Genomic DNA, 19,207 nt, shown 5'->3' with positions numbered 1-19,207 from the left:
TGTTGCTGTGTCTGTGTAGAAAGGGGTGGGCATAGGAGACTCCATTTTGTTCTGACTAGGAGAAATTCTTCTGCCTTGGGATGCTGTTGATCTATGGCCTTTCCCCCAGCCCCCTGCTCTCTGAAACATGTGCTGTGTCAACTCAGGGTTAAATGGATTAAGGGTGGTGCAAGATGTGCTTTGTTAAACAGATGCTTGAAGGCAGCATGCTCTTTAAGAGTCATCACCACTCCCTAATCTCAAGTACTCAGGGGCACAAACACTGCAGAAGGCCGCAGGGTCCTCTGCCTAGGAAAACCAGAGACCTTTGTTCATGTGTTTATCTCCTGACCTTCTCTCCACTATTATCCTATGACCCTGCCATATCCCCCTCTCCGAGAAACACCCAAGAATGATCAATAAATACTTCAGAAAAAAAAAAAAAAAAAAAAAAACTATATAACTTTTGGAAAAACAACAAAAACATCGGGGGTGGGGTGCGGTACACAAAGAATTTTTGGACTCAGTACCAAGAACACAATTCATAACAGGAAAAATTGATAAATAGGTCCCCTCAAAATAAAGTTTTGCTTGATAAAAGCAAGGAAAAAACCTTGTGAAAAAGAAAAGTTAAGCTACACATTGTGACTTTAAAAGAATAGCAGGTGACAGTCACGAGGGTCACATGCTGATGGAGCAGTTCCGTTATCTTGATTCTTCTGGGCGTTATGCAAATCTATATATGTGATGAATTTGCATAGAGCTACACACACACACACACATACACACAAATGAGGGCTCCTAAAACTGGTGAAATCTGAATAAAGCCCTCTGGATTATATCAATGTCAATTTCTTGTTACTAGAGTAATAGGAGTATACTATATACACAGTTATGGAAGACATTAACACTGGGGGAAACAGAATGAAGAGTACATGACACATCTCTGTACATTTTTGGGGCAACTTTCTGTGAGTATATATTTCCAAATAAAAATTAAATAACTATTTAAATTAAAAAATGAATGTCTACCCTCCAGTTTGGGAAGACAGAATAACATTCTTTCACTAGCACTGTTTTGATCATTGCTTTTATTTACTCAATAAAAGCAATAAAATACTTGTTAAGAGGAAAAGACAAGCAACACATTACAATTCTAAAAGAATAGCAGGTGAGGCCAGGCAAGGCGGCTCACGTCTGTAATCCCAGCACTTTGGGAGGCCGAGGTGTGAGGATCACCTGAGGTCAGGAGTTTGAGACTAGCCTGACCAACATGGTGAAACCCCGTCTCTACTAAAAATACAAAAATTAGCCAGGTGTGGTGGTGCATGCCTGTAGTCTCAGCTACTCAGGGTGGCGGGGGTGGTGGTGAGGGTGAGGCACGAGAATCCCTTGAACCCTGGGAGACAGAAGTTTCAATGAACTGAGATTGCACTACTGCACTCTGGGCTTAAAAAACCCCCAAAACCAAAACAAAACAGCAGGCGAAAAAAAAGCTGGCCAAAACCCACCAAAACCAAAATGGCGATGGAAGTGACCTCTGGTCATCCTCACTGATCATGATATGCTAATTATAATGCATCAGCATGCTAAAAGACACCTGCCAGTGCCATGAGAGTTTACAAATGACATGGCAATGTCAGGAAGTTTCCCTATATGGTCTAGGAAGGGGAGGAACCCTCAGTTCTGGGGATTGCCCACCGCTTTCATGGAAAACTCACGAATAATCCCCTTGTTTGGCATATAATCAAGAAATAACATAAAAATAGCCAAAGAGGAGCCTATGCTGCTGTTCTGCTTGTGGAGTAGCCATTTTTTATTCCTTTACTTCTTAATAAACTTGCTTTCACTTTACTCTACGGACTTGCCCTGAATTCTTTCTCATGAGTGATCCAAGAACCCTCTGTTGGGGTCTGGATTTGGACCCCTTTCCAGTAACATTATTGCTAATACTACACGCTATATTAGGGTAATTTCCCCTTGTTGAGGAAAAGAGTCAAACTCTGTAAAATATTTGAAGAGATTTATTCTGAGCCAAATATTAGTGAGCATGTCCTGTGACACAGCCCTCAGGAGGTCTTGAGAACATACGCCCAAGGTAATAGGGGTGCATCTTGGTTTTATACATTTTAGAGAGGCATGAGACATCAATCAAATACATTTCAGAAATACATTAGCTTGGTTCAGAAAGGTGGGACAACTCAAAGTGGGATGTTGGGGATGTGTGTGCTTCCAGGCTATAGGTAAATTTAAACATTTTCTGACTGACAATTGGTTGAGTTTGTCTAAAGACCTGGGATCAATAGAAAGGAAATATTCAGGTTAAGATTTAAAAAAAAAAGGTTGTGGAGACCAGGGTTCTTTTGAAGTCTTACAGTCTTACAATGAATGCCCTTAGAGACAATAGATGACAAATATTTCCCATTCAGACCTTTAAAAGGTGTTAGACTCTTACTTCATCTCTTCAGGATTGGGAGGGCCTGGAAGAAAAAGATCTAGCTACATGATGAAAAGAGATTCTTTACAGATGCAAATATTCCCCCCCACAAAGGATAGCTTTGCAGGACCATTTCAAGATACGGCAAAGAAACATGTTTTGGGGTAAAATATTTTGAGTTCCTTCTTTGTCACGTAATGTTATGCCAGAGTCAGATTGGAAAGTAAGTCACGATATATAGGGTTAAATAAAACGCATCTGATGAGAATTTATGGTTTGTAGGGCATGACTCCCTAGACCCCGTAGATAGGAATTTGGGCAAGATGAAAAAAATCAGGGCTTAGTCCTCACTCTGGAAAAGTGGAGACCCATATACACAAAATAAGAAAAACTGGCCGCATGGTTACAACCTGTCTCAACTAATTCGTTACGGTCATTTGGTTTATTTAATTACTTGCCTTTAAGCCTAGGTTCATGGCTCATAAGCATTATGAAAACTAGAGTTATCATATTACTATTAATTTCACTTTGTTTTTTTCGTTTTAAACCCTTGTATCTGTTACTAGTTACATTTCTTTACATAAGCACAACTCTCAAGCAAATAGTGCTGGTCTAGCCTCTTGAGATGATTTTAAAAATGTCTACAACACAGATAAAATTAGACAATAATTGACTTCAGGTAGACTTAGCCAGTTTATTGCAGCACTGTTTACAATAGCAAAGATTTGGAATCAGCCCAAATGCCCGTCGATGATAGACTGAATAAAGAAAATGTGGTACATATACACAATGGAATACTATGCAGCCATAAAAAGGAATGAGACCATGTCCTTTACAGGGACATGGATGAAGCTGGAAGCCATCCTCCTCAGCAAACTAACACAGGAACAGAAAACCAAACACCACAAGTTCTCACTCATTAGTGGGAGCTGAGCAATGAAAACACATGGACACAGGGAACAACACACACTGGAGCCTGTTGGGAGGGGGCGGGGGAGGTAGAGCATCAGGACCAATAGCTAATGCATGTGGGGCTTAATACCTAGGTGGTAGATTGATAGGTGCAGCAAACCATGGCACCCCTTTACCTATGTAACAAACCTGCATGTTCTGCACATGTATCCTGATACCTAAAATAAAATAAAAGAGAAACAAACAAAACAAAATATCACTGCTCATTGATAATACATTTAGTCACTCAAGAGCTCTGATGAAGATGACAAAAAGATTATTGTTGCTTTAATGCCTACTAACAAAACATCCATTCTGCAGCTGTGGATAAAAGAGTAATTTTAACTTTCAAGTCTTATTATTTAAGAAATACATTTCATAAGGCTATAGCCACCATAGATAGTAATTCCTCTGATGGATCTGGGCAAAGTCAATTGAAAGCCTTCTGGAAAGGATTTACTACTCTAGATGCCATTGACAGCACTTATGAGCCATGGGAGGAGGTCAAAATATCCACATTATTTTGAAAATTTGGGAATATATAGCCCCATTTCTTTGGGATGAAGCAGAAAAGGAAAAGGAAGAACTCTGTGCAGCCTCTGATACCGGCTGAAACTGATGAATGCCTTTAGCTTTGCTGCCCAATCAGTTGACTAATAAACCACATTTTATTCAGTGTTCATTATGTTAAAACATTTGGAAGTTAAAGGTGAAATAGAACAAGTATAGGAAAACATGTTCCCTGTCTTCCAGCACTATCAGGTGAGATGAGATATAACATTAAATCAAAACTAATAATGTAAAAATAAATTCCTAAGTTGAATGTTACCAAAATATGTGCTTCAGAAGAGGCCCAATGAAACTACGAATATGTTTTCTAAACAATGGGCAAAGTCACAGTGGTTTAACTCACACCTAGATTAATAATCAAGTTAGAGTCCTGTAAAGGACCCCACAGAACCAGCGATTATAATGACCAACAATATTTAGTTGTTGATCCTCATTGATCTAATTCTGTAGATTCATCCTTAATATGCAGGAAGACATCAGATAACAGTTTTGTAAAGAGGTGTTTATTGACTTTCTCAATATAATACTTATTATAGAATATCACAAATAGAACATGTAATATAAATGTCACTACGAGAATCACAACTATAATTTTCCTTTTCATTAAAAATTGTTGGTAAAATTGTTGAGAAATGTTTATTCTCCGATCACAGCTCAGGAGGACTTGAGGGTACTAACTATAGATGGTGGGGAGATAGTCTTATGAGAAGTAGAGAAGACGACTGTACTTATTTGGCTCTTGTTTGTCACCTGATTCATAGTATGCAATGTGTAATACTCTACCCAGACAATGAGAGCTCAATGAATGTAGAGAATTTCTAATTATTCACCCAGTACACTAGGTTAAGCTCATCTTCATTTCTGAGTTTTATTCACAAAACAATTTGAAGTGTCTAGTGTTCTGGGATACAGCTTTCTTGAACAAAGTGGAAGCTCTTAGGGAAAGTCAGGGTCCACTTGTAATCCCATCTCTTAAGTGCACTTTTAGAACAATAGGTTTTTCTGGTTGAAGAATTGGTAGATTGTCTAATTTCAGTGGGATCTGCAAAAGTTAAACAAGAATATTGGGAAACAATGAAGCAAATGAAGAAAAGATAGAAGCAAAATAAAAAAGATGACATCAAGGGCAATGCTTTGCAATGACTAAAAAAAACTACTTTCAGCACCATACATATTGGTTTATTTGTACTTGTTCAGTGAGCTCTGTGAAGACTGGATAGTGAAAGCATTTACCATTCATTATTTAACAAAATATTTATTGAGTATCTATTCTGTGCCAGGCTTGAGATTGTTCATGCTGGCTTCTGTTCCTTTTTATTTAAATTTTAAGCAAAGAGATATTTAAAAAAATCAAATCCAGATTATTAGGCATTATGTTAAACTATTTTGGAAAAGCCATATAAAGTTAATTTTGTATATGATGAAACTTGCAAGATAATCCTCAGTAGGTGTTATATATTTCAATTATATGGACAGTCTTCAACTTATTAAGCATTCACTAACTCCTTCCAACTGAATCCATCCAGTGTAATGATGGGAAGAGACCTTCAAGAAGCATTATGCTTTTGCTTTTTACTTCTTCTCTTGATTTCCAAAGGAAATGCAAATGGGAAGCTTCTCAAGGCCTATAGTGTTTTGACTAATACTTTGAGCCCTCATTCTCACCAAGTCACTTCTTCAGTGTCAGGGAAGCAGCCAGCAGAGAAATGTTCTGATGTCAGTTAAGTGAAGGGCAGGCAAATTGTCATGGAAATTGAAAAGTGCCAGCTAGTAGATGCTTGGGAAATTGCCAGGGAGTATCACCCCATCCCATGTGTGCCAGAGACCTGCTTTTATTCAGAGCTGAGCCCCTGTCTGTACACACTTAGAGGATGGATGCACAGCTTCCCTAAAGCCACAAATATGATTGAAACCCTATCTATTCTTCTTCTTTCCCATGCACAAAGCCTACTTTAGAATAGGAGTTGCATAGTAAATGCACAAGTCCTAGAAATAAGACTTATAGGGCCTTGCTCGATATAAATAAATGACAAGTGTTCATTAAGTCCTTCAGAGAAAGGATTCTGTATCTTTCTATTAATGTGACTCATTATTTTAAAATTTCAAATGGCATGAATGTTTTTCCTGCAGACAGACATACACACTCAAATATACAAATGTCACGTATTAAATTTAAAAATTAAATAGCTTAAAACTTGTATCCAAGAACTCCAAATCAACTGAAACTCACTCCTTAAACATGTATGGAATGCCTGCAATGGATAATGTCCCCTGAAAGACACTATTGGACTTTTATGAAAGAATTAAAACAAAACAACATAAATGGGGCAGAGAGGAGAAATTCTTAGAATAGAGAAAAGACTTGTAGAATAAAACTGAGTGGTTTAATGAAAAGTATAAAATTAGGTGATGATAACAGCCTGCAATAAACAGTAACAAAGCAGAAGAACAACTGGCCCTGTACTCGATGGGGAAGGTTTCTTAGAGTGGCTTGGGGAATTGATGTAGGACTTGTGGGATAGGAACATGAGAAGGAAAAGAAGAACATTCATAGAGCTATTATTGGGTTGAAAAGATGCACAGCTTGTATGAAGCAGGAAAGCAGTGCTCCTGGAAGATAAGGTCAAATGGTCAGGATGGCCTTGGACTGTGAGCATCTTTTCTATCTGGCAGAAATGCCTTAAATTAGTGATTCTCAACATTGGCTATACGTGAGGACCAATGGGAGAGCTTTTAAAGCCACAACTCTGGGCAAATTAGTTTAGAATTTGTGAGATGATCCAGGCATCATGAATTTTTGAAGCTCCCCAGTGATTCCAATGTACAGCTAGTGGTTGAGAAACACTGTCATGAGAAAGCTTCTGCAAGTTCTAGTGGAGGAAAGCATCATTCAAAAGTCCTGACAAAGTAATCATTACATTTCATGATTGTGCAAAACACTTCCTCATCTTTACAGTTGACATGAAACTGAATTTAAAATTTGCTCAAGTTCACAGAGACTGAACATAATTATACCGTGCTAATCTATATTGACATTAGATGATCTTTATAGTTCTGTCTTTATAGAGCCACAGATTTTGAACTCCAGAAGTGATTCATCTTTAAGCATTATGGATAGCTCCAATTAGATTCTTTGTCCCACAGAGCAAATTATTGAAAGATGAACAATAATTTTAAAAAAATATAGACTTCTCAGTTTAAAAAACTCCCAATAAACATTATTTATAAGAAAGTTTACTGACCTGCGTCTCTTTACAAGGTTTGAAGGAGAAGTTCTGCAGTGCTCTAATGACAGCAAGTTTTATGTTTGTGAGAGCAAACCTCATGCCAATGCAGTTTCGGGGTCCAGCTCCAAAAGGTATGTATCTGTAAGGATCTATGCTGTCCTTGTTCTTCTTACTGAACCTAGTTTCACAGTAGTAGATAAAAACAAGTTAATGAAACATAAAAACTATTAAAACTACACATTATGCCGGGTGTGGTGGCTTTTGGGAGGTGAGGCCCGCCTTGGCCTACCAAAGTGCTGGGATTACAGGTGTTAGCCACTGTACCTGGCTGGCTATACAATTTTTGAAGGTTAAACCAATGTTTATTCAAATTTGATTCCTCAATATTTGATTATATTGTGAAAAAATTTTGATGGAGGAAAGTGATAATGTCCTTGTGGTTATGTGTTTTTAAAAGACTACTTATATTTTAGAGAAAATTCTGAAATATTTACAGGTTATTTCTTCAAGATAACATTGTAGTCACAGAGAGGATTGCGGTGGTGTGTGAGACTGGTGATGAACACAGGGGGAAGCATTAATACTATTCTATAGCCTGGTGTCTATAGAATATAGTTATGTGTATGTCAAACATTCTTCACAACAGACTTTTTTTAGTATATGGATTTCTCACGGCCTGGTCCAGTTCCTGACACACGGTAACCACTTACTATCTGTTTGGTGACTGAATGATGCAAAGAGAAGTACAATGAGTGGTCTCTGATTTTGTGTTGGTGCAGCCACAGGAGGTGGAAGTGCCAAGATGGAGGAAACACAGAAGTCCTCTACTCCAGAAAACAGAGAAATTGGTCAATTCTGATTTGCTCTTCCAACAAGTATTATGTACAGAGTCTGTGCCAGCAGTAGGGACAGCATGCCTAACAAGACAAGGTCCCTGCCTTGGGAAGTTTATAGTTAGGGGCCAATAAAAGTCTAGATCCCAGACCTCACCAGCCAGTGCCCTACAAAGGTCATTCCAAATTTTCCTTTCCAAAATGGGAAAATATCAACTATTTCCAGAGTGCAAATTGTGCCCAAAGCCTGACCTTGGCTCTGAATTCCCAGAAGATCATGCCCAACATTTCCAAGGAAGAACTTCTGAGAAGTCTAGAAAGCACGTGACTTTGCTTTGGAAGAGTCACCAACAACTGAGAGTATAAGGGAGGTGGCACAGGACTGCAGACACAAACAGGACCAGGAGAAACTCTGCTTCCCTCTGTCCTCAATGAAGTGGCTTAAACCATCAGGAATGATGATTTCTCAGGATCTCAGCCTACACTTTCACAGTTACATTATGGAAAACAGCAAGCAATGTTAGAAAAAAAAAAAAAGGAATGTGGAAACATGTCCTAAACTTGGTGCTAAATTCAGTGAGCTAAAGGGCACAGCAAAGAAAAACTGAAATGAATAACAAGCTTATATCCTCAAAATAGCATTATGGTGAAATGAATTATAGCTTATGCATACAGAAATATGTAGTAACATAAGATAGTAGATAGGTTATGGTTTACTTTGAAATGCAGTAAGCAGCAGTTCAAACTCAAATAAAATGTGATAGTATACTAGTTTTAAAAATGTCTGTATGCATAGAAAAATGCCTATAAGACAGGCATTACATAGTTAATGAGGGTTGTTATAAGGTGTTTCTTAATCTGTGGTTTGTAAAGTTTAACAGTTATCATTTTGTAATAAAAAACTTCCAAAATGAAAAGGCACATATTCAAATGATTGCCATATGCATCGAGAGAGGCAGAATATACTTGAACCAGGCTGGTTGAAGGAGGGCTCCTTTCCCAGGGGCCTTGTACCTTTCAGGGCAGAACTTCTCAGGCTCTGTCCAGTACTTTGGGTCATGGTGAAGAGCATAGATTGGAACCATCACTGCTAACCCTTTGGGAATTAAGACTCCATTGATTTCAATATCTTTCTTGCAGACTGTCGTAACTCTACTAACAACTGGGAATAATCTGAGCGTTTCATTCACCACCATGTCAAGGTATTCCATCTGTACCAGGGCATCATAGGTGACAGGTGCCTGGGAAGAAAGAAACAGATTTGGATAAACTGAGATTGGGAATTAACTTTCAACTTAGTCCATGCAGTACTATTGAAGCGTTAGGAGCTCCAGAGAATAACTCGTTCTGGTAAAAGATTGTTGCATTTATAAACCATTTTAATAACTGTCCATACCCAGTGATGTGCTCAATGGCCCATTGAGATGTGTGGAGGAGTTATGAATTTGGCACAATCACTTACACAGAGACTGAAATCCTTGACATTACCATTTTGTGTTTTTTCTTTCTTGGGTGAACAAGAATGACTAATAGACGATGGCCATTTGAATCACCTAAAATATGCCAAAGCCAGTGTCACCTTTCCAAAGAGAGGCTATGCATCTGTACCAAGGAAAAAGAAAATGTAAAAAGCAAATCCTCTATTTCATACAAGCATTTAAAATGGAAAAGTCCTGTTTAGGCCAGGCATGGTGGCTCATGCCTGTAATCCCAACACTGTGGGAGGCCAAGGTGGGTGGATCACTTGAGGTCAGGAGTTTGAGACCAGCCTGGCCAACATGGCAAAACCCTGTGTCTACTAAAAATATAAAAATCAGCCAGGCATAGTAGTGCACACCTGTAATCCCAGCTACTTGGGTGGCTGAGGCACGAGAATCACTTGAACCCTGGAGGCGGAGGTAGCAGTGAGCCGAGATCACCCTACTGCGGTCCAGCCTGGGCCACGAAGCAAGACTCCATCCAAAAAAAAAAATGTGGAGAGTAACACTATGTTATATAAAAATCCTATAAATAGTTTGGGGATAAACCAGTTCTTTTGTAACCCAAATATGACGAAAGAACTTTATAACTGGAGAGGGCACACAATTTCAGTGCTACTGAGAGTTATAAACAGGATAGGAACCCTCCGGGCAGCCCCATCCTCTCTTTCTCGAACAATTTCCCACTTGTTCCTTCGGGCCTGGACTATGAACTTAGATGAACATTCCTTTGTGTTCACCTCACTGCCAAACAGGGCCAGCCCCAAGGCCAGATCTCATTACACCACAAAGAATTCCAATTTGGGCAGAATTCTGGAAACAGTGTGGGTAATACGTGGCTAGCATTTGGTGTTATGTTTGGAAGGTAATATTGTAGAGGTTAAGTGTTTGGCCCAGGTGTCAGACACCCTGGGTCCTAGCTTGGCTTCTTCACCACTAGCTACTTGACTGGAGCATGAGAGAGGTATGAGGCACAGCTGAGTCAGCCTGCCCAGCGCACCCAGGGCCAGGCTGCATCAGAACAAAGCCAGACCACAGTGAATCCAGCCAATATCAGCAGAGCTCACTATCCAGACTTGTGAGCAATAAATGATTGTTTTTAGATGTCATTGAGGTTTCTGGATATTTTTTACTTGGTGTTATGTTGGTAACAGACAACGGATGCAGCAGGACCAGCACTGTTTTACAAAGATCTTACACTTATGCAAGAAACATCCACTACCTACGTTTCTCCTTTTATTTTTACTCTTTACAGCCTTTCTGTATAGTGTAAGTGAAAGAACTGATGCTTACACTTTTTGCAAAAATTGTCCTGGCAAGTGGTGAGGAAGCATTCTTGCTGAGGCTTCACCTCCTCCCTCTTTCTCCAGGGATCATCCTCTTACCTTATTGGGTAAAACTGCGTCAATCTCCTCCTGCAGTTTCTGCTGGACATCAGGGTGAGTGGCCAGTTCATACATAATGAAGGGGAGAGTGGTGCTAGTTGTGTCATAGGCAGCAAAAGTGATGATAATTGACTGGGCCACAAGCTCCAGATCAGACAGAGCTGAAAGGAGAGGAAAGACATTTTAGGAAAAGTGGTCAGTATAGAGCATCACAGTTTAGATGAAGCAAAATTCCATTGAAGTTCCCAAATCCCTAGGAGCAAAAATAGAAAACCAATTCAGAGTCACACTGGGGGTGGTTTCACTGTGATGTGTATCCTACAGAGCCAGAACAAGGCAAAATCATTTTAATCCAGTTTTTTCCAGGGTCTACACGATTGTGGGCCATTCACTCCTCATCATACCATCCCCACCAGCTGCACAGCTGGGTAACTTTCAGAGAGAGCATTTCTGTCTAACATACTCAGTGTTATGGGGATGTCCCTTGGATAATCATAAAAGTTCTTTAGCGTTTCTGTCTAACATACTCAGTGTTATGGGGATGTCCCTTGGATAATCATAGAAGTTCTTTATCTATAAGTAAACGTGGAGTAACATTCTCCCCAGGGAAGATTTAAATTACTCTAGCTGCAATATAGCTTGACAAACAATGAGACAGTTTGCAATACTAAGGCTTGATTTTAGGGAAATATAAAGGATCTTTTCTTTAAGCATGTTTGAGAGAACCCAAGGGAAGAATACTGGGCTACAGATCACCTCTTGCCACTCAAAGTGTGGTCCATGAACCAGCAGCACCAGCAGCATCTGGGAGCTTATTAGAAATGCAAAATCTCAAACTCTACCCTCAAACTGCAGAAACAAAATCTGAACTTTCATGAGATGTGGTAATTTGTGTGCCCAACATGGCTTGAGAAGCATGGATTACACCTTTGAGTGACATCAAGTAATAGAGTTCCTAGGGCACTAGTCTTCAAAATGGATGAACTCTGGATATACAAAAACTACAAAGACAAAAATCTAGAAGTGAGGTGATTGACTGTAGTCCAATGAATGGTTTTAATAAAACAGCAGGAGGCTGGGCACAGTGGTGCAAGCATGTAATCCCAGCACTTTGGGAGGCTGAGACGAGAGGATCATTTGAGGTCAGGAGTTTGAGACCAGCCTGGCCAATATGGTGAAACCCCGTCTCTACTAAAAATACAAAAAACCCCACAACTGGGTGTGGTGGTGGGCGCCTGTCGTCCCAGCTACTCGAGAGGCTGAGGCAGGAGAATTGCTTGAACCAGGGAGGCAGAGGTTGCAGTGAGCCAAGATCAGACCACTTCACTCCAGCCTGGGCCACAGAGTGAGACTCCATCTCAAATAATAATAATAATAATAATAATAATAATAATAATAATACAGCAGGATGAATGCATTTATAGATGGGCATTGGCCAACACGAAATATAAAAATAATAGGGTCCAGTGAGTGGAATTCATAGTGCCTATTCCATCCTGGCCCGAATAGCACCTTCCTTAGTATATGCCCATTCTCTCTGCTCCACTTCATGCTCACTGAACAGCATTTATGACTACAGGTTGGCCTCCCTCTTGATATTCCTCCCGAGAAAAGCTTAGCACAGTCAGCCATTGGTCTGTTTGATCAGGACTGGATTAAGACCTTTAGAGACCTAGGGTACTAAAATAAATACGGTGCCCACTCCAACCATGTATTTCATAACTGAAAACAATACAAGATGAGTGTGAGAAAGGTCTACAGAGTTGTGATTTACTGGTGATAATTTTCGTGATGATATGGGTAAATTCAACTTTCCAATTATTTTATTCAGTTGGCATGAACCCCAGGACACAGAATTGAAATGAAATCGTAATCTCAAAGTGTAGATCTGCTATCCAGTAGGGTAGGCACTAGCCACAGGTGGCTACTTAAATTTAATTAATTAAAATTAGATATATTTAAAAATTGTTCTTCAGTGGCAGCAGCTACATGTTCAGTACTCAGTAGCCACGTGTGTAGTAATGTCTGTATTGAGCAACGAAACGATAAACTGTTTCCCTTTTCACAAAAAGTTGTATTGGGACAGATGGACAGATGATACATGACACATAGACAGACAAGTAGATGAAGACATAGGTATATTTACAATGGTGTGTTTGAATTAACCATTTCCTGCTCTTTATTTTTACTTATTTTATTTATTTAGCATTATTTTTGAGACGGAGTCTCACTCTGTTGTCCAGGCTGGAGTGCAGTAGTGTGATCTCGGCTCACTGCAACCTCCGCCTCCCTGGTTCAAGTGATTCTCCCACCTCAGCCTCCCAAATAGCTGGGATTACAGGTGTGCGCCACCACACCTGGCTAGTTTTTGTATTTTTAGTAGAGACAGTGTTTTGCCATGTTGGCCAGGCTGGTCTGGAACTCCTGACCCTAGGTGATCTACCTGCCTCAGCCTCCCAAAGTGCTGAGATTACAGACGTGAGCCACCATGCCCCACCTCCATTTCCTGCTCTTTAGAATTAATTGTTAATATTCACAATTATGTCATATGGTTGTCCAACTTTGATGGCTTGAAATCGATCATGGTCATTATTTTGCAACCATCATAGTAATGATGGTTTCAGTCAAAACTGTCCATGGGTGGTAAAACTAGTAGGTGAAAAATTGAAGAGAAAAGGACATTACACAGTCTTAAAGGTTTTCCCACAGTTACTTTTCCATTATATAGGGAAAAATAAAACCTGTCAGTAGATTAACCTGGTGAACACACTTTAACCAAGTGTTTCCGGTTAAAATCACCCTTATCTGGACAGTGTGTCTCCTGATTGGATGCTAGATGCACATTTCCAAGCAGAGGTTCTGAGTAAGTGGATCTGGAGGAGGCTGAGAACTGGCCTTTTATATGATGCGGGTGATCCACAGATCACTGACCAACCTCTGGGCGTGCCACACTTGTTCAGGGTTGCCCTTCAAGCCTGGGATGTGGCTATGCCTGTGTGCTTCTAGAAAGTGCCTCCAGCTATCGTTTATAACATCCAAATGTGTGCCTTTGTGCAATGTGGAAGAAATTCTGATTTTCCTGGAAAACTTTCTGCACATTTTCAGAACAGGGCCTTCTCTCTGAGTGTCCCCATCAGTAGCCCCCGGATACAGTCCTTGGTTACCTTTATGGGACTTTGTTTCTTTGGAATTCTGGGAGTCAATCATCTGTTGGAAGAAATCTACTCGGTGCTGGAAGCAAAAAGAGAAATTTTAATGACAGAAAGACACTTGTGAAGTCAGAAGTGAATCAGGAGTCCAGTCCTAAGCATCCGTCCTGAGAATATGCTCTCTTTAAGTTCAGAAGTGTAATGGGTGTTGCCTGAGTCACCAATGTTTAGAATAAAATCATGCATCTAAAACCTTGGAGAGCAGGATGTGTCCTTGAGAGAAATCCATTTGTCATGTCTATCTGCTTTTTAGTCTTTGCTCTCCCTGATCCTCAGCTTCTTTGGCCTTTGGACACAGCTTCCTGGCCAAAGAGTTGTCAGCTCATTCTCTAGTCATAATTTCTTGAACAGGAAGAAGTCCTGAATTTCAATCCTATTTGTTCTGCTGCCTTTATTCTTAACCAATGGACAAATAGATTAATCTCTGGATAATCCCAGGGAAGCTGAGAGCTGATTTGAATGCATCTTCAAATACTCCCCACTCCTAGAACTCTATACAATGTTCAGTGTTACCTAGGGGACCCAGTCCTGCATTCCTGACTTTGAGGCATCATCATCGGGCTGGTCTCCAGGGCTCATAAAGGCAAAGTTGGATCAGTCAGCTTGCACCCACAATGCCCAGAGAAGACCCCTGCCCAGTCCGGGCTATGACAGGTCTGAAATTTAACATACACTTACTTCAGCAGGTAGCCTGGTAGGGACTTCTGCTGAAGAAGGTATAAAAATAACAGGCTTGGACTTGAAATGATTCCTTACTAATCTAAGAACTGAGGAAATTGTAATACCCATAAAATAATTTTATACACTCATTTTTATCCAGTCAGATTTATTGGCAACTTTATATAGTCAAATTTATTGACAATTTTATACAGTCAAACTTATTGACAATTTACTGAAAGGAAGAGAAGCGGTAAAGCTTCTATCTCTACATTATGTATGCCACAATATACTAAAGTCATGCCTATTATTAAATTCCAAATGCTGTTTCACTCATTCTCTTTCTTCCCCAAGCTTCACCTTCTTTATTCCCAGCAAAATGTAAAAACCCTCTTGCTCTAAAGTTCTCTATCTGCCTTTAAAAAACACAGATAAATGCACAAATCATATGTAAACAGCCCAAAAAATAATAAAAAAGTGAATATTCTCATGTCACCACCACCAAATTTTACCTTTTGTTTATCTTTGAGGCGACTTTCTTTCATCCTTTCAATGGAATTTTTTAAAAAACGGGTAACATCTTTTGGAAACAAACCGATATTTAGGGCTTCAAAAACTGGGGTAAGAAATGGAAAGAGTGCTATAGGAAAATTAAAAAGAAAAAGAAAAAATAAATCATAGTGAAAAATGTGAAATTTACCTACAACAATTACAATTTTCTCTACCTATAGACTTCAGGGTTCTCAACCAGGATCCATTTCCTGTATGACCTTTGCCCCTCTTCCTGTATGACCTTTGCCCCTCTTCCAGGCCAATGGCTGAGCAAGAGCAGATCCACACATAGGGGCCTCCACTATAGCAGTGAGATCAGTGGTCCCTTCTGCATCTTCAGAGTGACCAAAGGAACAGAATTAAATTCCCTGACTTCTTAGCCTTTATCTACTGGACTACAGTCTCTTTGGATAGCCCAGATCATAGCCTGCTGATTTAATGAATCATGTTTTTCCATGAAATAGTAGTCAGGATAGAAACAATATGGCAAATGTCCTTCAACTACCATGGAATGAAACTAGAAATCAATAAGAGAAAGAGAACTGCACTTAGGGAGGCTGAGGCAGGCAGATTGCTTGAGGTCACGAGTTCGAGACCAGCCTGACCAACATGGTGAAACCCCATCTCTACTAATGATACAAAAATTAGCCGGGCGTGGTGGCATGTGCCTGCAGTCCCAGCTACTTGGGATCCAGGCATGAAAATCGCTTGAACCGGGGAGGCGGAAGTTGCAGTGAGCTGAGATTGTGCCACTGTACTCCAGCCTGAGTGACAATGAAACTGTCTCTCAAAAGAAAAAAAAAAAAAAAAGAGAGAGAGAGAGAAAAGAGAATTGGAAAACTCACAAATATGTGGAAGTTAAACAATACACTTTTAAGTAACCAATGAGCTGAAGTAGAAAGCAAAAGGACAATTAGAAATTGTTTTGAGATGAAGAAAAATGAAGACATGATATGACAAAGCATATGGGATGTAGCCAAAGCAATGTTCAGAGGGAAATTTATAGCTGTGAATGTCAGATAATCTCAAATCAATGACCTAAATGTATACCGTAACACACTGAAAAATGAAGACTAAACTAAAACTAAAGCCAGCAGAAAGGGGGAAAATAATAAAAACTAAAGTGTAACCTAATGAAATAGAGATTTAAAAGCAATAAAGAAAACCAAAAATTGGTTCCTTGAAAATATCATCAGCCAGGCGTGGTGGCTCATGCCTGCAATCCTAGCACTTTGGGAGGCTGAAGCGGGTGGATCACCTGAGGTGAGGAGTTAGACCAGCCTGGCCAACATGGCGAAACCCCATCCCTACTAAAAATGCAAAAGTTAGCTGGGCATGGTGGTGGACACCTGTAATCCCAGCTACTCAGGAGGGTGAGGCAGGAGAATTGCTTAAACCCGAGAGGCGGAGGTTTCAGTGAGCCTAGATCACGCAACTTTTTTGAGACTCCGTCTCAAAAAAAAAAAAAAAATTATCAAAACTCAAAACTCACGGACATGGAGAGTAGAAGGATGGTGACCAGAGTCTGGGAAGGGTAGTGGGGGTGGGGGAGGTAAGGGTAATAAAAGGCTACAAAAAATAGTTAGAAAGAATGAATAAGACCTATGATTCGACAGCACAACAGACTGACTACAGTCAATAATAACTGTACATTTTAAAATCACTTAGAGTGCAATTGGAATGTTTGCAATTCAATGGATAAATGCTTGAGGGGATGGATTCCCCATTCTCCATAATGTTCTTATTTCGCATTTCATGCCTGTGTCAAAACCATCTTGTGTATCCCATAAATACATATACCAACTATGTATCCACAAAAGTTAAAAATAAAAAAATTAGCTTCAAAAATAAAGCTCAAGGCTGGGCGTGGTGGCTCATGCCTATAATCCCAGCACTTTGGGAGGCTGAGGCAGGTGGATCACCTGAGGTCAGGAATTTGAGACCAGCTTGACCAACAGTAAAAACCTTGTCTTTACTAAAAATACAAAAATTAGCTGGGCATAGTAGTGCATGCCTGTAGTCCCAATTACTCTGGAGGCTGAGGCAGGAGAATCGCTTGACCCCAGGAGGTGGAGGTTGCAGTGAGCCAAGATCGTGCCATTGCACTCCAGCCTGAGCGGCAAGAGCAAAAGTCCATCTCAAAAAAAAAAAGCTCAAATTTTACCACAAAAAAGAAAATATCATCAAAATTGGCAAACCTTTAGCTACACTGATGAAGAAATAAAAAGAGATGACTCAGTTTACTAGTCTCAGAAATAAAAGAGGGGAAATAATTACTACTGACATTTAAGAAAAATAAAAAGTAGCATGAAGATATTCTCTTAACAACTTTATTATTAGAACAATTGTATAAATTAGATAACAGGTAAAATGGATAAATTCTTTGAAAGACACAAACTACAGAAACTGAGTTGGAAAGAAACAGACAATCTGAATAGATCTATAACATGTAAAGGGATTGAATCAGTAATCAAAACTACCCACAAAGAAAAGGCCAGGCCAGATAGTTCCAATAATGAATTCTACCTAATATTTAAAGGAGAATTAATATCCATTCTACAAACACTTTCAAAAACTAGGAAATGAGGGAACATTTCCAAATTCATTCTATAAGGCCAGTATTACCATCATATTAAAACTGGACAAATATATCGCAGGATAAAGAAACTACAGACTAACATATCTTGTAAATATAAATGCACAAATCCTTAACAAAATACTAGCAAACTGGATCAATCTAGCAACAGATAAAAATAATTATATACCATAACCAAGAGGGGTTTACCCCAGGGAAACAAGGTTATGTAATATACCATGTCAATTAAATGAAAACACACAATCATCTCAGTATGTACAGTAAAAGCATTTGATAAAAATCCAAAAGACTTGTGATAAAAACACTCAACAACTAAAAATAGAAGAGAATTCTTCCACCTGATAAAGGGCATCTATGAAACCCATGGCTAACCGTACTTAATACCTTTCCCCCTAAGATCATGAATGAGACAAGGATACCTCTCTCAGCACTCCTATTTACCTATTAAAACTAATAAATGTATTCAGAAATATTTGAAGATAGAAGGTCAATATACAGAAATAAACTGTATTTGTGTACATTAAAATATACAATCCAAAAGTGGAATTAAAAAAATTGTATTTACCATAACATCAAAATATTAGTGATACACTTATCAGGAATAACATTAACAAAAGTGCAAAACCTAGACTCTGAAAACTACAAAACACTGTTGAAATAAATGAAAGAGTATCTAAATAAAAGGAACCACCACCCGTGTTCACAGATTAGAAAACTTAAAAAGGTCAAAATGGCAATACTTCTCAAATGGATCTGCAGATTTAATATATTATCATAATCCTAGCTAGATTCTTTGTAGAAATTGACAAGTTGATTTTAAAATTGATTTGGAATTGTAAGGGATGCAGAGTAGCCAAAACAATGTTGAAAAAGAATCAAGTTGCAGGACTCATACTTCCCAATTTCAAAACTTACCACAAAGCTCTAATAATCAGGACAGTGTGATACTGGCATAAAGATAGAAGTATAGTTCAACAGAATAGAATTTACAGTCCGGAATAAATCCACATGTCTCTGGTCCACTGAATTTTGAGGAAGGTGTCATGATCATTGAATGGGGACAAAATCGTCTTTTCAACAAATGGTGCTGGGACAACTGGATAGCCAAGTGTAAGAATAAAGCTAGGCCCTTACGTCACACTGCATATAAAATGAAAATCAAGATGCATCGAAGACCTAAACAGAAGAGCTAAAACTATACAACCCTTAAAAGAAAACCAAGGGGGCAAATCTTCATGACCTCACAATTGGCAATAGATTCTTAGATTTGATACCTACAGGATAAGCAATAAAAGAAAAATACGCAAATCATGCATCATCAAAATTAAAGTTC

At 39.2% G+C, this 19,207-nt stretch overlaps 1 protein-coding gene across 2 annotated transcripts in view; it reads right to left on the bottom strand.

Moving 5' to 3' along the window:
* Nucleotides 1-4,483: 4,483 nt before the first annotated feature.
* The window catches only part of LOC100437391 (cytochrome P450 3A43), a 38,410-nt gene continuing 23,686 nt past the window's right edge, over nucleotides 4,484-19,207 (bottom strand). For both annotated transcript variants that reach the window (XM_009242597.2, XM_054560227.1), the window contains 6 exons: nucleotides 15,239-15,366; nucleotides 14,025-14,091; nucleotides 10,861-11,021; nucleotides 9,012-9,238; nucleotides 7,180-7,342; nucleotides 4,484-4,979 (listed from right to left, as the gene is read on the bottom strand). In XM_009242597.2, the coding sequence (XP_009240872.1) occupies nucleotides 4,884-4,979; nucleotides 7,180-7,342; nucleotides 9,012-9,238; nucleotides 10,861-11,021; nucleotides 14,025-14,091; nucleotides 15,239-15,366 (842 nt within the window). In that variant the 3' untranslated portion in view covers nucleotides 4,484-4,883. The remainder of the gene's footprint in view (nucleotides 4,980-7,179; nucleotides 7,343-9,011; nucleotides 9,239-10,860; nucleotides 11,022-14,024; nucleotides 14,092-15,238; nucleotides 15,367-19,207) is intronic.

Source organism: Pongo abelii, chromosome 6, assembly GCF_028885655.2.
Source record: "Pongo abelii isolate AG06213 chromosome 6, NHGRI_mPonAbe1-v2.0_pri, whole genome shotgun sequence".
Lineage (NCBI taxonomy): Eukaryota > Metazoa > Chordata > Mammalia > Primates > Hominidae > Pongo > Pongo abelii.
The sequence above is the reverse complement of the archived record's forward strand: the minus strand, read 5'-3'. Positions and strand labels throughout refer to the sequence as shown.